This window comes from Panthera pardus, unplaced genomic scaffold, assembly GCF_024362965.1.
Source record: "Panthera pardus isolate Hobbes unplaced genomic scaffold, ASM2436296v1 HiC_scaffold_13, whole genome shotgun sequence".
NCBI lineage: Eukaryota > Metazoa > Chordata > Mammalia > Carnivora > Felidae > Panthera > Panthera pardus.
Window position 1 is genome coordinate 60256461 of NW_026526688.1, and position 18646 is coordinate 60275106.

General features: G+C 34.4%; 1 protein-coding gene across 6 annotated transcripts in view; it reads left to right on the forward strand.

Annotated features, from left to right (window-relative positions):
• DDX60 (DExD/H-box helicase 60) overlaps nucleotides 1–18646 on the forward strand; it is a 106873-nt gene that overhangs the window by 84115 nt on the left and 4112 nt on the right. For 4 of the 6 annotated variants that reach the window (XM_053901140.1, XM_053901139.1, XM_053901141.1 and 1 more), the window contains 3 exons: nucleotides 4962–5109; nucleotides 6429–6571; nucleotides 11024–11175. In XM_053901140.1, coding sequence (XP_053757115.1) covers nucleotides 4962–5109; nucleotides 6429–6571; nucleotides 11024–11175 — 443 coding nt within the window. Of the gene's footprint in view, nucleotides 1–4961; nucleotides 5110–6065; nucleotides 6118–6428; nucleotides 6572–11023; nucleotides 11176–14098; nucleotides 14242–18646 lie in introns of those variants that run through there. The other 2 variants (XR_008421638.1, XM_053901143.1) reach the window with 2 other exon arrangements.

Genomic DNA, 18646 nt, shown 5'->3' on the forward strand with positions numbered 1-18646 from the left:
CAAAAACTACTCAAAGTCAAAAAAAGAGAGAAAATCATAAAGTGGCTAGAGCTGAGATAGACATTTCCTTGAAAAAAAGCAATAAGATTGAAGGCCAACTTTTTAACCAAAATAATGGAAGCTAGAAGAAGATGGGCAAAAATTTCATCCTACTCTATTTTCATACAGAAATATGTACATATATTTTAAATATAGTTTAAAATAGGGTAAATATATTGTGATTGAATTGATAACATATCAGGAAGATATGCATATATCTACCTTATTTTTTTAGCTTTATTGTTATTGAAGTATAATTGACATACAAAGAATTGCACACGATTAATGTATACATCTTAATGTGTTTGGACATATGCATATACCCATGATATCATTACTATAACCAAAGTACTAAATACATTCATCACATCCCCAAACTTCCTAGTGTGTGGGGTGTTTTTTGTTTGTTTGTTTGTTTTTTTGGTAGGAACACTTAACATGATGTTTATCCTCTTGTATTTTAAAGTGCACAGTATTGTATTGTTAACTATAGGTAGTTTGTTGTACAGCAGATCTCTAGAATTTACTTATCTTGTATAACAGAAATGTCATATCCAATGAAAAACAATTCCCCATTTCTTTAGGCCCTTGCAATCACCGTTCTGTTCTCTGCTTCTGTGAGTTTGACTATTTAAGATATAAATGGAATATAAAAATTTATAAGGTATAATTTCCAAATACGTGAAATCATGAAGTATTTGTCCTTCTACAACTGGCTTATTTTACTTGGCATAATATCCTCTAGGTTCATCCATGTTATTGCAAATAGAAAATTTTCCTTCTTTTTTTTTTTTTAATGTTTTTTATTTATTTTGAGAGAGAGAGAGCAGGGGAGGGGCAGAAAGAGGGAGCCCAAGTAGGCTTTGTGCTCTCAGCACAGAGCCTGACATGGGGCTCAATTTCACAAACCATAAGATCATGACCTGAGTCGAAATCAAGAGTTTGATGTTTAACTGACTGAGCCGCCCAGGTGCCCCAGATTTCCTCCCTTTTTAAGATGGAATAATATTCTACTGTAGGTATATTCCATATTAAATTATCTACTCATCGGTTGATGGACCTTGGGTTGTTTCCATATCTTGCCTGTTGTGAATAATGTTGCAGTAAACATGGGGGTACATACATCTCTTCAAAATCTTTATTTCAATTATTTTGGATATATACTTCAAAATGGGATGACTGGATCATATGGTTCTATTTTTAATTTTTGAAGAAACCTTCAAATTTTTTCCATAGTGGCTGCACCGCTTTACATTGCAACCAAGAGTGTATAGGAATTCTAACTTTTCTATATTCCCCTCAACACTTATCTTTTGATTTTTTGATAATACCCATCATTAAAAGTTGAGTGACTTAATATATATGGTGGCCATTTGCATGTTTTCTTTGGGGAAGTGTCTATTCATGTCCTTTACCCCCCCTTTTTTTTTTTGCTCTTAAGTTATAGAATATTCTTATATATTTTGGATATTATCCCCTTATCGGAGAGATGGCTTAGAAATATTTTCTCTCATTCTGGAAATTCCTTTTTGCTTTATCATTATCATTATTATTATTATTATTTGCTGTACAGAAGCTTTCTAGTTTGATATAGTCCTACTTGTTTATTTTCATTTTTGTTGCCAATGCTTCTTGTGTCATAAAAAACAAAACAAACAAACAAAAAATTCCAAGACCCATGTCCTTATATTTTCTTCTATGAATTTTATAGTTTCAGGTCTTCTTTAAGCCTTTAATCCATTTGAGTTTATTTTTATGTACAGTGTATGGTAAAGGTCAGTTTCATTCTTTTATATGTGTATATCAAATTTTGCCTGAAGAAACTATCCTTTCCCCACTGTGTGTTCTTGGCACCCTTGTGAAAGAGCTGCCGACCATATACATGGATTTATTTCTGGACTCTATTCTGTTCCATTAGTCTATATGTCTTTCATTATGCTGGTACCATACTGTTTTGATACTGTGGCTTTGATGTATATTCTGAAATTAGAAATGGTGATGCCTCTGGCTTTGTTTTATTTTCCCCTCAAGGTCATTTTGACTATTCAGGGTGTTTTATGATTCTGTATGAATTTTGGGATTATTTTTCTATTTCTGTAAAAAATGCCATGGGATTTTGGTAAGAATTATAATGAATCTGTAGGTCACTTTGGATAGTTTTGTCATCTTAATAGTAATTATTCTTTCAATTTATGAACATGGCATGCCTTTCCATTATTTGTGTCCCCTATAATTTCTTTCAGTGTTTTATAGCTTTTAGTGTAGAGACCTTTCATCTCCTTGGTTAAGCTTATTCCTAAATATTTTATTCCTTTGATGCTATTGTAAATGAGATTGCCCTAATTTTCTTTTCAAATACTTAATGTACAGAAACACAAATTTTTTTATGTTGATTTTGTATCCTGCAACTTTGCTAATATTGCTTATCAGTTCTAATAGTTTTTGTGTATGTGCTAAAAGAAATATATGCCTTAGGTAAACAAAAAATCTAAACTTGGGAAACTTGAAAATATAACAGGGCATGAAGTGCACTAGAAAGGATAATGTGTGGGTAGATAATATCTACTGTACCTAAAAATAATTGTAATATGTTATAATAAATTTATAATATATATACATAACTAAAATGCATGACATTTATAATGCAGGTGTTGGGAAGAGTAAATATATTTGAATATTTTAAGGTTCTTGCAGTATTAAGAGTCATGTAAATTAAAGATGTATTTTGTAATCTCTGGGCGTAAAGATTAGCAAAATAATGCACAAATAAATGATGATAGAAGAAAAACTGATAAAAAAAAAGACAAGAACAGAGAAAATAATATATAATATATAGTCAAGATAGAAACCGAATACTAAAATAGTATATATAAACTCAACTGTGTAAGTAACTACATTGAATATATATGTGCTAAATGCATCACGTAAAATACTAACATTTTTAGATTGTATTAAGGAAAAAAAACCCCACAATTATATGCTGTTTATACAAATCACATCTTAGCTATATAGTCCAAGAAAGTTTGAAAGTAAATGCCAGGTCAGAAAATGCCAGATCAATACCAGAAGAATCAGAAACACCTTAAGTGTCTGAAAATTAACAGATTCATTTCCAAATACATGTAGGACATCAGAAGAAATAGCAAAAGAGTTAACATGGTTCTGAGACTGAAAGCATGGGTATAATACAGAGACCTGATGTAGTTGTAAGCCTTTTAACACTATTTGATTTAAAAAAAAAATTTGGGGCGCCTGGGTGGCTCAGTCGGTTAAGCTTCCGACTTCAGCTCAGGTCACGATCTCACATTCAGTGAGTTCGAGCCCCGCATCGGGCTCTGGGCTGATGGCTCAGAGCCTGGAGCCTGCTTCCGGTTCTGTGTCTCCCTCTCTCTCTGCCCCTCCCCCGTTCATGCTCTGTCTGTCTCTGTCTCAAAATAAATAAACGTTAAAAAAAATTTAAAAAAAAAATTGTACTTGTAATGTTTACTATGATAAAATACATCTTGGGCATAAATTAAATTCCTTAAAAAAGAAAATTAAAAAATTAAAATAAGAAAAATACATATAGGACAAAAATAAAATGGAAATTATAAAATATTTTAATTAAATAGTGAAAGAAGCATACACATACAAGATGCAATTCATTCAGTGATTGTAGGGAAATTTATAGCCTTATAATCATATTGTAGGAAAGAATAGAAGCTGAAAAAAAATTCAATGATTTAATTTTCAACTCAAGAAGCTGGGAAACCAAACAAATGAAATAGAAAATCTAACTTAAGGTAAATTTTACAAATATCAGGAAGGAAAATGGGACATTACAACAGATCTTACTTCGGTCATCAAAAAGAACAAAAGGGGGATATTATGAATGATTTATGCCAAGACATCTGGCTATTTGTACAAAAAGGGAAAATTCCTAGAAAATGCAACTTTACCAAACTGACCAAGGAAGATATAAAAAGTCCTCAGTGTCTGGTACCAAAGAAATGTGATCAATTGTTTTTAAAAATCTCCATGAAAACAAAACAAATGAACAAACAAAAACAGGCCCAGGTGATTTCATTGGAGAATCTTTCAAACATTCAATGAATACCACCAATTTTTCACAAACTCTTCTAGAGGATACACACTTTTTTGGGGGAGAAAAACCTAAAATTCATACCAAAACCCTACAAGGACATTATAACAAGGAAAACTATAGATGCATCTCTTTTATGAATGTAGGTGCAAGAATAATTAACAAAATATTGACAAAATGAATCCGGTGAGGTTTTGAAAACCTTCCCAACCAAGTGAGAGTTATTCCAGGCATGCAAGTGTACTTTTTGTTGTTGTTTGCTCTCGAAACATGTTACTAGATTCTTTGAAATATTCAGAAGTCTAATGTAAAAGAAGTGTCAAAGGGGGGAAAGAGAAAGAGTTTGGAGAAACAGACTCCAAACTATACAGAACACACTGATGGTTACCAGAGGGCAGGTGTGTGGAGGGATGGGTGCAACAGATGATGGGGACTAGGGACTGCACTTGTGATGAACACCCGGTATTTTACAAAAGAGTTGAATTACTAAATTGCACACCTGAAACTAATATAACACTTTACGTTAACTAACTAGAATTTAAATAAAAACTTAAAAAAATTTTTATAAAGAGGGTGTCGATTAAGTAGTGTGAAAGCAGATTTTTGAGAGTGAGGGTATTGGTTTTTATAAATGCATGTAGAAACAAAAAATGAACTTTACCTTTATTTCACAAATGAAGGAATGAAGCAGTTACATTGTTGAATAAATAGGTAACTACAGAATTATATTGCGGTGTTCTTTGCCATTCTTCCAGAGTTTCAGTTTTTGAGAAAGATATATAGATCTTTCTGAAAAATAGTTGGCCTTTAGGTGTTCTTAATGATCTTCTTGCTGACTTAGGTGTTCCTTGAGGATCTTCCTGAGGATTTTAATGATGCTTTACATGAGTATAACATGAACGTTACAAAAGACTTCGCCTCCTTCCTACTAAGTGTTTCTAAATTGGCTGATATGAAACAGGAATATCAACTCCCATTGTCAAAAATAAGTAAGTATATCCTAGCCCCATTGTGGATTAGAAAGAAAAAGTAATTTTTCTAAGAATATTTTTCCCAGAGGAAGGGTAGAGCCTGGGAAATATCAGTCTGCCTTAAAATAAGGGGATTCTTTCTACTTTCCAAAGAAAGAAGCTCTTGATTATTACAAGTCAGAAGGGTAATGGAGAATAAAATTAAATAGAGTCATTTGTAAACCCATCTTGATTAAAGGTTGCTTTTGGGGCAAGCCTGGCACATGCATTAAGGACATCTGTAAGATGAAGAGAAACAAGAGACTATTCTGTCACTTGTTTTCTTGAGAGGAAATATGTGTAGTGTTCATGAACATAGACTCTTGGCAGATTGCCTGGGTCCAAACTCTGGCTCTGCTGCTATTAGCAGTGAGACCTTGGGCAAATGAGTTCATATTCATGCCTCCATTTTCTCAAAAAATATATAAAAAAGAAAATAACATTACCTACCTAGTCTGGGTGATCTTTAAGTAATTCAGTTAATATATGTGAATAGCTTAAAACAGTGCTAAGCACATAGTATACACATTAATCTTTGCTGTTATTTTTCATAAGCTATTGGATAGAAATCTTCTAGGGGAAAGTAAACAGGAAAAACTGACTGGGATAAAGGAAAAGAGTTGAGCCATGAGTAGTAATTTCCTAGTTTCACTATACCGTAACTCCTCAACTGGGAAAAAGTTAAGGAAGCAGGGCCCATAGCTTCCTGGGCCCTATTAAAGTGGGAGCAGCATGAACAAAAGCAGACAACAGTGAAGCATTGTAAGCATCCCAGAGGAGACAAAATAGGAGTGCATGAATATTCTGCCTTCATTGCAAATTAGAGTGAACACTGAATGCATAATCTGGTGCTTTTTAAGAGTAAGAATGGAAAGAATATTTCTTCTCACATACCATTCTCAAACCTACTAATCGTGGTCTCTTGGAACACCCAGTCTTGGAAGGATTCTGAGGCCATGTCTGAGTTCAGTAGGAAAAAGCACCAAGGTAATAACAGTAATTCTATGTTAAAAGATTATGCAATTTAAATGTAGTCTTTTATTACTTGGTGGTCAAGGAACTGAAGTATGCAAAATGTTATATTGATAATTATATTGATAGCTAACATTTATTGAATGAATTCTGTGCTGTTCACTTTATGTCAGATGTACCACTCACTTTATGTGATGTATCTCAGTCTGATGTCAGTCCTGGAAAGTTGAAGGACTCCATATGCAGCATGGTCTAGTATAGGTGCATAAAGCTTAACAGTTTGTCTGATTTTTAAAAATTAATCTATCCCAACCTGTTATGGCAAGATTTCACAGGAAAAGAATGTGAGGATTCCCAACTTGTGTCTCACTTGATGAACTGCAAGGAAGGAAGAGTAGCTATTTCTCCATTTGCTTGCCTCTCTGGAAACTCTGATGGTGATTTGTTTCAGCCAAATACTCCAAACCATGTAAGTGGAAATGGGGTTTATAAATAAAAGATCCTTAAGAAAGAGTTGGATTGGAGCACCTGGGTGGCTCGGTCGGTTAAGCATCTGACTTCAGCTCAGGTCATGATCTTCCAGTGCTTGAGTTCGAGCCCCGCATCGGGCTCTGTGCTGATAGCTCAGGGCCTGGAGCCTGCTTTGGATTCTGTGTCTCCTTCTGTCTGTGCCCCTCCCCTGCACTTTCTCTCTCTCTCTGTCTCAAAAATAAACAAACATTTAAAAGTGTTTTTAAAAAGGAGAAAGAATTGGACTTATATTCTAGGCTATTTAGAAAGGATTCAAATTTCTCAGATTGAAAAAAAATTTCAGGTGTATGATCAGAATTATCCAGGAAATGTCACTTTTGAGGCCAGTATGATTTCAGCTTTTCAATGTTGGCCTGAGGGACCCTGCTCCATTATGCAGAATTCCCAGTAATACCACTTCCCTTCTCTCTTTGTAGATTGGTGCAAGTTTGCCATGAAAAGAGCATATAAAACTATCTTCAAGCTTTCCCAGTATTGTTATAGATGCTGTCAATGCCATATATATTCAAGATCACTAGTGTCCAAAATGCAGTGCAAAGAACTAGACACCTTGGGAATATGCTGGACAACCCATTTAATGTTGGAATAAACTCGTAGAAATTTAATTTATATTTTAACACAAGGTTTGAGAAGAAAAAAACTTTTGTTACATTTGATATTATGGTTTAACGCTAGTGTCAAAACTCCATCCTAGTCCAAAATCAGATAGTCCCCTATTATGTAAAATAGTCCAGTATCACTTAAAAGAATTTTGAAAACCTAAATAGACCCTTGTGCATTTTAAGTCGACACATGCATTTTAATCATAAATTCAAATAATTTCTGATGATATAATTTCCAGCTTTAGATAAACATTGCTAAATTAAAATAAAGCCATCATATCATTTTAATACATAAAAAAGAATATGAATACTGAAGCATTTGAATAACCATAATTGTACAGCTAAAAGCAGTCAAGAATAAAATTTTTAACAATCTCAAATATGGCATAGATCTTTTCTCTTGTATTTAGATTGTACCTTCCCCTACATAATTTTACCTTAATGTAATATATTTTTAAACATGAAGTCACCCTACCTGACACGTTTCTTAGCTTAAATAGTATGCAATTTCAGTTTAATGGTTATTTCCTGTTTATTACAGAAACTTAAATATAATACAAATTTTGAGAAGCATTGCTAAGAATAAAATTAATATTGTATTAGAAATGTATATACGAATGGGATGGACGAAGCTATTTCTTTTAAAATTAGTCCATACAACTGAGGATGAATATTTACTTATTTTTAGAATGAGACGGAGTTCCAGAATTAAATCTTAATTTGAATTCTGAGAAACCTTATTCAAATAGATAAGTAGCTCAGAACGGAGCAACTTTTGTTATAACAGTGGTATACAATTCTTCTAATTCCTTCCGAGTTTGTGCCAAATCACCTAGCAATCTATTATCACAAATATATTTTGAATGTGCTCTTAATGAATAGCTTAATTAGATCCACTTTAATTTTGTTGAATTCAAATAGTTGGAAACAACCTAATTTAAAAGAAAAAAAGTATTTTTAACTTAGTCTGTAAAGTCATCCATTTTCTTGATAAGAAAGCCGTATTGCTCTTTGTTGGTAGTCTGTACGTTTTCAAACCCCAAGGAAATGTACCATAGTAAGTTTGAGGAGACTTTCTGTTTTATAAGATGAGAGAAAAACATTAATGAAAGAAGAGATGGGAAAGGATTTTTTTTTTTTACCGAAAAGGTATATAGTTCAAAAATGAATTAGAAACTACTGCTCTTGGTATTATGTGAAGCTCTTTGAGGCTAGTGCTATAGGGCTTTACCCTCATGTGAGTGGTGTCTTACAGATTGTGGAGGAATGTGAAATTCTGGCATGGAAATAATAGAGGATTGAACTTTAGCTTGTAAGATTTTATGAAGCTTGTTTCTTTCCCCTGTATTTTATTTCTAGAATCATAAACAATTAATTACTTCCGTAAGAAGTTTATAGCTAATAACATTGAAAACCAGACATTTTAACAAGACATAATTTTCCCTTTTCTCTATTTTATGATCAATCTAACTTACGATCAGTATGTACCATTAACTTCTGTTTCCTTGCCATATGCAAAATTTTCCTTGGGGTTTTGGAGGGCATGAATACAGTTATAATAGGGTATAATGTCTGTGTCTTATTGCCACACAGTCACCGTCAATTAGAAGAGATCTTTAAGGTACAGAGCATGAACTAATTCAGACTCATTGTTGTTCCTGGTGGTGTACTAGAGAGAGGAGGCCAGTTTTATTTCTTCTATTTTGTAGCATCTTGAACTGATGGATATTTTCAGCGTATTTCATGATGGCAACATGCCCTTTGCCTTACCCAACTCACTTTATGCAAATTTACTTTCCTAGTGTAAGTTATAACCTCTCAAAGCATATTTAGCTTTTATTGTTTGTTAGATTTTAGTTTAATACTAAATATTTATGCTCAATGTCTTTAAATAGCATAGAGATAAGGTATAAAGCATAAAACTAAAATGAACACCCATGGACTCAGGATCTACGTGCTCCTCTTCCATTTTATTCCCTTGCTTCTCCCCTTTCCCCCGGTGGCAATTATCCAAAATTTTAATGCTCCTTTTAAAATGCTTTTGTGTTTTTAATGCTCCTTTTAAAAATATAATATTGTAAAGTCACTTTTTATATTTGCTGCTTTTGATTTTATGAAAAGTTTCCATAGTTTCCAGAATGTTGTTTTTTGCTGTTTTGTTTTCTTTTTTGCACTCAACGCTGTTGCCCTAAGTTTCATTCATATTGTCATGTGAAACTCAATTTTATTTTTATTACTTCATAATATTTCAGAGTGTGAATATAAAAAACCCATTGATCTATTTTCCTATTAAAAGCTGTTTGTGTTTTTTTCTAGTCTTTACTGTTACAAACAGGGCTGCTGCAAATTTCTGGTATACATGTGCAGCATTTTCCCTTGAATGTAAATCTTCTGGATTTTTGCAGTCAAAACTGTCTTCTGGATCATAATGGAATAAGAATATCCAAGAACTCTTTTTTTAAAATTATTTATTTATTTTGGGAGAGAGATAGAGAACAAGTTGGGGGAAGGCTGAGAGAGAGGGTAAGAGAGAATCCCAAACAGGCTCTGAACCATCACCACAGAGCCTTGATGGCAGGCTCAAACTCATGAACCATGAGATCATGACCTGGGCTAAAATCAAGAATCTGATGCTTAACCGACTGAGCCACCCAGGTGCCCCAAGAATATTCCAAAACTCTTAATAATAAAAGAGCTTCCCAAGCTACTACCATATTATTTTAGAAAGTAGTTTTACTGATTAATATATTAGATTTCCTGTTGACCCTATACAGTTTTCAAAAAATGAGCAGACATCAAAAGCTATTGGCGTGTTTACTTCCTTCTCCTCTGTCTCCTCTTCCTCCTCCTCCTCACCCTCCTCCTCACCCTCCTCTTCCTCCCCTTCCTCCTTCTCCTCCCCTTCTTCATCCTCTTCCTCTTTCTCTTACTTCTCCTCCTCGTCCTCCTCCTCCCCTTCTTCTCCTCGTCCTCCTCCTTCTTCTTCTTCCTCTTCTTTTTCTTCCTTTTCCTCCTCCTTTCCCTCCACCTCCTCCTCTTCCTTCTCTTCCTTCCCTTTCTTCTGTTTCTTCTCCTTCTCCTTTCTTCTTCCTCCTCCTCCCTCTCCTCCTCCTCCTCCTCCTTCTTTATTTTTCCTTCTTCATCTCCTTCCTCCCCTCCTGTTCCTCCTCCTCCTCCTCATTGTCGTCTTCTTTCTTTCTTTCTTTCTTTCTTTCTTTCTTTCTTTCTTTCTTTCTTCTTCCTCTTCGTCCTCCTCCTCCTCTTCCTCCTCCTCCTCCTCCCCCTCCTCCTTCTTTTCCTTCTCTTTCTCCTCCTTCTCCTTCTCCTTTTCCTTCTCCTCCTTCTTCTCTTATCCCCCTACATCTTTCTCCCTTTCCTTTTTATTCTGGTAATTGTGTTCTAACAATTGTTAGAGTTCAATTGAACTCTTCTCTTAAACAAGGCACCAGTTCTCTGATACTCTCTTTACAAAGTATCTCCTGTACAAATTAGGATAATGAAAAAAATTTTAATTAGCTTTTATTTCCTAGTGAGTCTTGTTATTATTCTACTGGTTAGAAGGTTGAAATTGCCAAGAGTATGCTGTGAGGTTAACAGTGTTCATAGGTACTATTATCTGGGTGTACTTAGGACAGCAACAAACCAGTGTGTATGAAAGACACCCTCTTCCTTCACCATGAAGAGTATGCTTCAAAAATGTTGATTAAGGAAAAGAACTACAAAGCACAATATAAGAAAGCATTAACTTCCTTTATACATAAATAACAGTAAAAGTTGTATTTCTTTAGGTTATTCTGCGCACAATTGGTATCAATCACACTCAGGCTCCTGTGCTGTGGTCAAAGATATTTGATAACCAAGGAAGAAGAATGCCACTTAATGCTTATGCACTTGATTTCTATAAACATGGTTCCTTGACAGGACTAGTCCAGGACAACAGGTATGTTTTGTCTATCCTCACCTATCCCCCCACTCTCTCTTGTTCTTTAATCATTTCTACTTCTACCTTTATTTCTGTCTCCATGTCTGCATTCATGTCTGTGTTTACATTTTTCTCTTTCATTTCTACCTCTACCTTTGGTTCTATTTACGTATCCATCTTTGTGTTGCTGTCTAACAGATGAACCTAATGAATTTTAGGCAAAGTCTTTTACAATTTTAAGTACAGGTTAATCATGCTAAATATACTGGAATTTTTTTCCTGTAGATTAATGGCAAGAGGGAATAACAAACTCTGTGTTATTTTTGTGGTTTACCAACATACTTTTGGGACTTAGGCTGACTCACTTGACCTAAGGATGTACACTACAGATATAAATATTTGTGCATACTCACAGATGTGTTTTTATTTATTACTATCCTATTTTATTCATCATGAGATATTTTAAAACTGAAAAATAATAACAAACAGTGCCATGCTCACCATTATCTGAGAGAAGTATATAAAAAGGTATGTAACTCACACATCTGAGGATTGAGCATATGACAGTTGTGTTAGCTCTTTGGCAGGGAATACATTTTCAAAAACAGTAAGGAGGGGTAAACCATCTTGGATTTACCTGGGAGAAGAAAAATTGGCCCAGACATTGAGCAGGTGGATGTGGGAGGAACATTCTGTCATACCAGTCAGTAATTCAATAGGCATTTTATATAAAATTCTGAACAGTATTTATTGAATTAAAGTATTTAAAACTCCAGACACTTGAGAAATGTTGATCAACTTTTTTTATATTTCATAGATCACTCATGCAGATGTATTTTATTATATTTTTAAAGTTTTTATTTTGATCACTTGGTGCTTATCACAACAGGTGCACTCCTTAATCCCATCACTTATTTCACCCATCCCTGCACCCCCACCCCCTCTGATAACATCTGCTTGTTCTCTATAGTTAAGAGTCTGCTTCTTTATTTGCCTCTATCTCTCTTTTTCCCTATGCTTATTTGTTTTGTTATTAAATTACTCAGATGAGTAACATCATGTGGTATTTGTCTTTCTCTGGATGACTTATTTCACTTAGTATTCTACTCTTGAGCTCCACCCATGTCATCACAAATGGCATTTTTTCTTTTTTATGGCTGAATAATGTTCCATTATATATATAAACCACTTCTTTATCCATTCATCAATTGATGGACACCTGGGCTGCTTCCATATCTTGGCTATTGTAAATAATACTGCTATAAACATAGGAGTGCATGTATCCCTTTGAATTAGTGTTTTTGTATGCTTTGGATAAATACCCAGTAAAGCAATTGCTGCATTGCAGGGTAGTTCTACTTTTAACGTTTTGAGGAGCTTCCATACAGTTTTCCACAGTGGCTGCATCAGTTCATACTCCCACCAACAGTGTAAGAAGCTTCCCCTTTTTTCACATCCTTGACAACACTTGTTTTTTGTGCTTTTGATTGTAGCCATTCTGACAGGTGTGAGGTTATATCCCATTGTAGTTTTGATTTGCATTTCCCTGATGGCAAGGGATGATGAGCATCCCCTTGTTTGTCTTTTGGCCATCTGTATGTCCTCCTTGGAGAAATGTCCATTATGTCTTCTGCCATTTTTAATTGGATATGTGTGTGTGTGTGTATGTGTTGATTTTTGTAAGTTCTTCATATATTTTGGATACAATCCATTATGGGATATGTCATCTGCAAATATCTTCTCCCATTTTATAGGTTGCCTTTTAGTTTTGTTGATTCCTTCACTGTGCAAAAACTACTTTTTTTTTTTTTGAAGTAGGCTTCATGTCCAGTGTGGGGCTTCATCTCATGACCCTGAGATCAAAAGTCTCACACTCTACTGACTGAGCCATCCAGACACCCTGAAGCTACTTATTTTTGATGTAGTCCTAATGATTTATGTTTGTTTTTGTTTCCCTTGCCTCGGGAGACCTATCTAGAAAAAAGTTGCTATGGCCAATGTCAAAGAAGTTATTGCCTGTGTTCTCTTCTAGGATTTTTATGGTTTCAGGTCTCACATTTAGGTCTTTAATCCATCTTGAATTTACTTTTGTATATGGTGTAAGAAAGTTTTCCAGTTTCGTTCTTCTGCATATTGCTGTCTAGTTTTCCCAACATCATTTGTTATCCATTTGTTGAGGAGACCATTGTTTTTCCATTGGATATTCTTTCCTGCTTTGTTGAAGACTAATTGATCATATAATTGTGGATTTATTGATGGGATTTCTATTCTGTTCTATTGATCTACTTTTGTACCAGTACCATACTGTGTTGATTACCACAGCTTTGTAATATAACCTGAAGTCTGGAATTATGATGCCTCTAGTTTTGCTTTTCTTTTTCAAGTTTGCTTTGGCTCTTCAGGGTCTCTCATGGTTCCATACTAATTTTAGGATTGTTTGTTCTAACTCCGTTAAAATGCTGGTGGTATTTTGATAGGGATTGCTTTAAATGTTTAGCTTACTTTGGGTAGTAAAGACATTTTAACACTATGTGTTTTTCCAACCCACAAGTATGGAATGTCTTTCCACTTCTTTGTGTCATCTTCAATTTCTTTCATTAACATTTTATAGTTTTCAGAATACAGGTCTTTTATCTCTTTGGTTACGTTTATTTCTAGGTATCTTATTGTTTTCTGGTGCAATTCTAAATGGGGTTGATTTATTAATTTCTCTTTCTGCTGCTTCCTCCCTGTGTATAGAAATGCGACAGATTTCTGTACGGTGATTTTTGTATCTTGTGACTTTACTGAATTCATTTATCAGCTCTAGCTGTTTTTTAGTGGAATCTTTCTGGCCTTCTATATATAGTGTCATACGATCTACAAATAGTGAAAGTTTTACTCCTTCCATACCAATTTGTATGCCTTTTGTTTATTTTCGTTGTCTGATTGCTGTGGATAGGACTTCCAGGACTATATTGAATAAAAGCGGTGAAAGTGGACATTCTGTCTTGTTCCTGACCATAGAGGACAAGCTCTCAGTTTTTCCCCTTTGATGATGATGTTAGCTGTGGGTTTTTCCTAAATAGACTTTATTATGTTGAGGTACGTTCCCTCTAAACCTACTTTGTTCAGGGTTTTTATTATGAATGGATGTTGTACTTTGTCAAATGCTTTTTTTGTGTGTCTATTGAAATGATCATATGGTTCTTATTCTTTCTCTTATTGATGTGATATGTCATATGGTTGATTTATAAATATTGAACCACACTTGCAACTCAGGAATAAATCCCACTTGATTGTGGTTAATGGTTTTTTATTATTTTATTATTTTTTTCATGGTGAAACATTTTTTAATGTATTGCTTTTTTATATATTTTTACATTTATTTATTTATTTATTTATTTGTTTGTTTATTTATTTATTTATTTTAATCTTAAAATTTTATTTTATTTATTTTTAATATGAAATTTATTTTAAATGTATTGTTGGATTTAGTTTGCTTGTAGTTTGTTGAAGGTTTTTTTGATCCATATTCATTAGAGATATTGGCCTTTTTTTTGTGGTGTCTCTACTTGTTTTTGGTATGACAGTAATACTGGCCTCATAGAGTGAATTTAGGAGTTTTCCTTACTCTTGTATTTTTTTGGAATAGTTTGAGATGAATAGGTTTTAACTCTTCTTTAAATTTTTGGTACAGTTTGCCTGTGAAGACATCTGGTATTGGACTTTGGTTTGTTGGGAGTTTTTTGATCACTGATTTAATTTTGTTACTGGTAGTCAGTCTGCTCATATTTTCTGTTTCTTCCTGTTTTGGTTTTGGTAGGTTTCATGTTTCTAGGAATTTATTCATTTCCTCTAGGTTGTCTAATTTGCTGGCATATAGTTTTCCATAATATACTGTTATAATTATTTGTATTTTTGTTAGTGTTGGTTTTTATTTCTCCCCGCTCATTTGTGATTTTATTAGTTGTGTCCTTTCTCCTTTTTTTGATAATTCTGGAGAGTGATTTATCAATTTTATTCATTTTTTTCAAAGACCCAGCTTCTGATTTCATTGACCTATTTTTTTTTTTTTTAGTTTCTATATCATTTATTTATGCTCTAATCTTTATTATATCCTTCCTTCTGCTGGCTTTAGGTTTTGCTTATTGTTCTTTTTTTTAACTCCTTTGAGTGTAAGATTAGTTTTTTGTTTTTTGGTTTTTTTATTTGAGATTTTTCTTTCTTCTTGAGTAGGCCTGTTTTTCTATAAACTTCCCTCTTAGGACTGCTTTTGCTGCATCCCAAAGGTTTTAGACCTATGTATTTTCATTTTCATTTGTTTCCATGTATTTTTTATTTCTTCTTTGATTTCCTATTTGACACATTCAGTGTGTAGTAGTATGTTACTTAACCTCCATCTCTTTGCGGTCATTGCAAATTTTTTCTTCTGGTTTATGTCTAGTTTCATAACATTGTGGTCAGAAAAGATGTATGGTACAATTTAATCTTTTTTGAATTAGTTGAGGCTTGTTTTATGGCCTAATACATGATCTATTCTCCAGAATGTTCCATGTGTACTTGAAAGGAATGTGTATTCTGATGTTTTAGGATAGAATGTTCTAGATATATCTGTTAAGTTCAGCTGATCCAGTGTGTAATTCAAAGCCATTATTTCCTTGACAATTTTCTGTTTAGTTGATCTGTCCATTGATGTAAGTGGGGGTGTTAATGCCCCCTACTCTTATTGTATTGTTATCAATTAATTCCTTTATGTTCATTATTAACTGTTTTATGTATTTGGGTGCTTTACTTCTTGTTACAGTCTTTGTTTTAAAGTTGAGTTTGTTCATTATAAGTATTGATACTCTGGCTTTCTTTTGATATTCATTTGTATGATAAATGTCCATCCTCTCACTTTCAATCTGCAGGTGTCTTCAGGACTAAAAATGCTCTTATAAGCAGTGTATAGATGAGTCTTTAAAAAAAAAAAATCCATTCTGTCACCCTGTGTCATTGATTCAAGTATTTAGTCCATTTATATTCAGTGTAATTATTGATAGATATATATTTATTGCTATTTTATTACTTGTTTTGTGGTTCTTTCTGAAAATTTTCTCTGGTTCTTTCTTGTCATTTTCTTTTTCATGATTTGATGGATTTCTTTAGTGATATATTTGGCTTTCTTTCTCTTTATTCTTTGCATATTAATTAGTGGTTTTGATTTTTGGTTACCATTAGGTTATATCTTCTGAATATAGCCATCTATCTTAAGTAGATGGTCAGTTAATTTGAACCCATTCTTTACTCCTCTCCTCCCCATGCTTTAGGTACATGGTGTCTTATTTTCATACTTTAATTTTGTGAGTTCTTTGGCTGGTATTTTACAAAAAAGATTCATTTATACTGATTTTGTGTTTCCCACTTTCATACTGTCAATTTTGGTGTTTCATTTTTCCTTAGCATCCTCTTTAATATTTCTTGGAGGGCTGGTTTAGTGGTCATGAACTGCTTTAGTTTTTGTCTAGGAAACTCTTTATATCTTCTATTTTGAATGATAGACTTGCTGGATAGAGTATCCTTGACTACAGATTTTTCCTATTCAGCATTTTGAATATATCATGCCACTCCCTTCTTGCTTGGAAAGTTTCTGCTGAAAAAGACCCTGATAGCCTAATGGGATTTCCCTTGTGTGTAACTGTTTTATTTTGTTTTGCTGCTTTTAAATTGTTTTCCTTATCACTATATTTTGCCATTTTAGTTGTGTCTTGGTGTTTATCTGCTTTTGTTGATTTTGTTGGGAGTTCTTTGTGCCTCTTGGATCTGGATATCTATTTCATTCACCTGATTAGGGAGGTTTTCAGCTATTATTTCTTTAAATAAATCATTTGTCTCCTTTTCTTTCTCCTGGGACTTCTATAATATGAATGTTTTTATGTTTGATAGAGTCACTAAGTTCCCCAAGTCTGTTCTTGTTTTGCATAATCCTTTTTTTTTCTTTTGTTCAGCTTGATTACTTTCTAATACTGTGTTTTCTAGATCATTAATTTGTTCCTCTGCTTCTTCCATCCTGCTGTTCATTCCATCATGCATGTTTGTGTTTTTGTTTATTGAGCCCTTTATCTCTGATATATTATAACTTATCTCTGTGTTAAGGTTCTCACTCATGTCTTCCATTCTTAAGTCCAATGGGTATCTTTAGGATCATTTCTTTAAATTCTCTATCAGACATGTTACTTATATCTGTTTCAAGGCCATGGCCTTGTCCTGTTTTTTCATTTGGGACAAATTCCTCTGTCTTCTCATTTTGTCTAAGTCTCTGTGCCTGCTCTATGTTAGGAAACTCAGCTACTTCCCCTGTTTTTTACGGTAATGACCTGATGTAGAAGAGCTCCTATGTTGGTAGACATGGTACAGGCACAGGTTTGGGCTGGTCTTCTTTGGGAGGGTACCTGCAGCACTGGGAGTGAGGCAAGAATGACTGGGAAGGGTGGTTCCAACAGAGTGTGTGTGGGGATGAGGCTTGGTGTGAGCAAGTTAGGTAGCGAGTGTCAGCTGTTAGCATGGTGCTGGTTCCTGCAGGTGGCCCTTTGCCTATGCTGAGGGATGGGGGAGGAAATTATGCTGGCCAGTTTCTTTGTTCCCAGAGGGGTCTCTTGTGAACACTGCCTCTCTGAAACATACTCTGAGAAGAGCAAATAACCTCCCCACTGTGTGCTGCAGCCACTCTTCAGGTAACTGTTTTCATGCTGTGCATCTGTGGGCTGTTTGCCCTGTCTTCTCTCCAAGAGCAGCCCCGATGCCTTTGGGCTCTATCTGTGCCACCGCTACTGACCTTTAAAACTTCAGGCTTTATTTAGGCCCTGCTGGTTGTAAGAACTCATGAAATTTAGACCGTCTCATTTTCCAAGCCAGTTGGTATGGGGAAACATCTCCTTGTACAATCCCCTATGTGCTAGTCTGTCTCTTGTCCTTCTCCATGCCTGTGGCTCCCTCCCCATTGCAGCAGCCACAGTATGTTTCTCTCCCAAACCGTGTCTCTGTGCTTCTTACCTTTTTTGATGTGGCCTCTTGTCTACCTTTAGTTGTGGAATTTTTTTTGTCAGTCTTCAGGTTGATTCTGGTGTATTTAGGATGTTTTGATAGTTATCTAGTTGTATTCATGGGATGAAGCAGGCTTCGGGTCTTCCTACCCTGCTGCCTTCTTCCCCCTCGGATGTATTTCTGATCATTTTTAAAAATATTTTTAAATATTTAAATATTTTTAAAAATATGACTCATTGTCATGAATAAAAGTAGTTGTGACATTAGTAAATAGTCTGATTCTTCCCTTTTGATTCTCCAGCCCCCATTCACTCTTCTGAGCTTAACTTTCCTACTTTGGTTTTCTCCTGAAATGGTCAGTCTCCTATGCGTATTGTACTTGTGATATTTGAATTCATAATTATCACTCCTGTTGATTGAATTATCCTTAAGGATTGTGGCATTCTAATAAACATGTCTTGACAGATGAAAGTAATCTCTTATT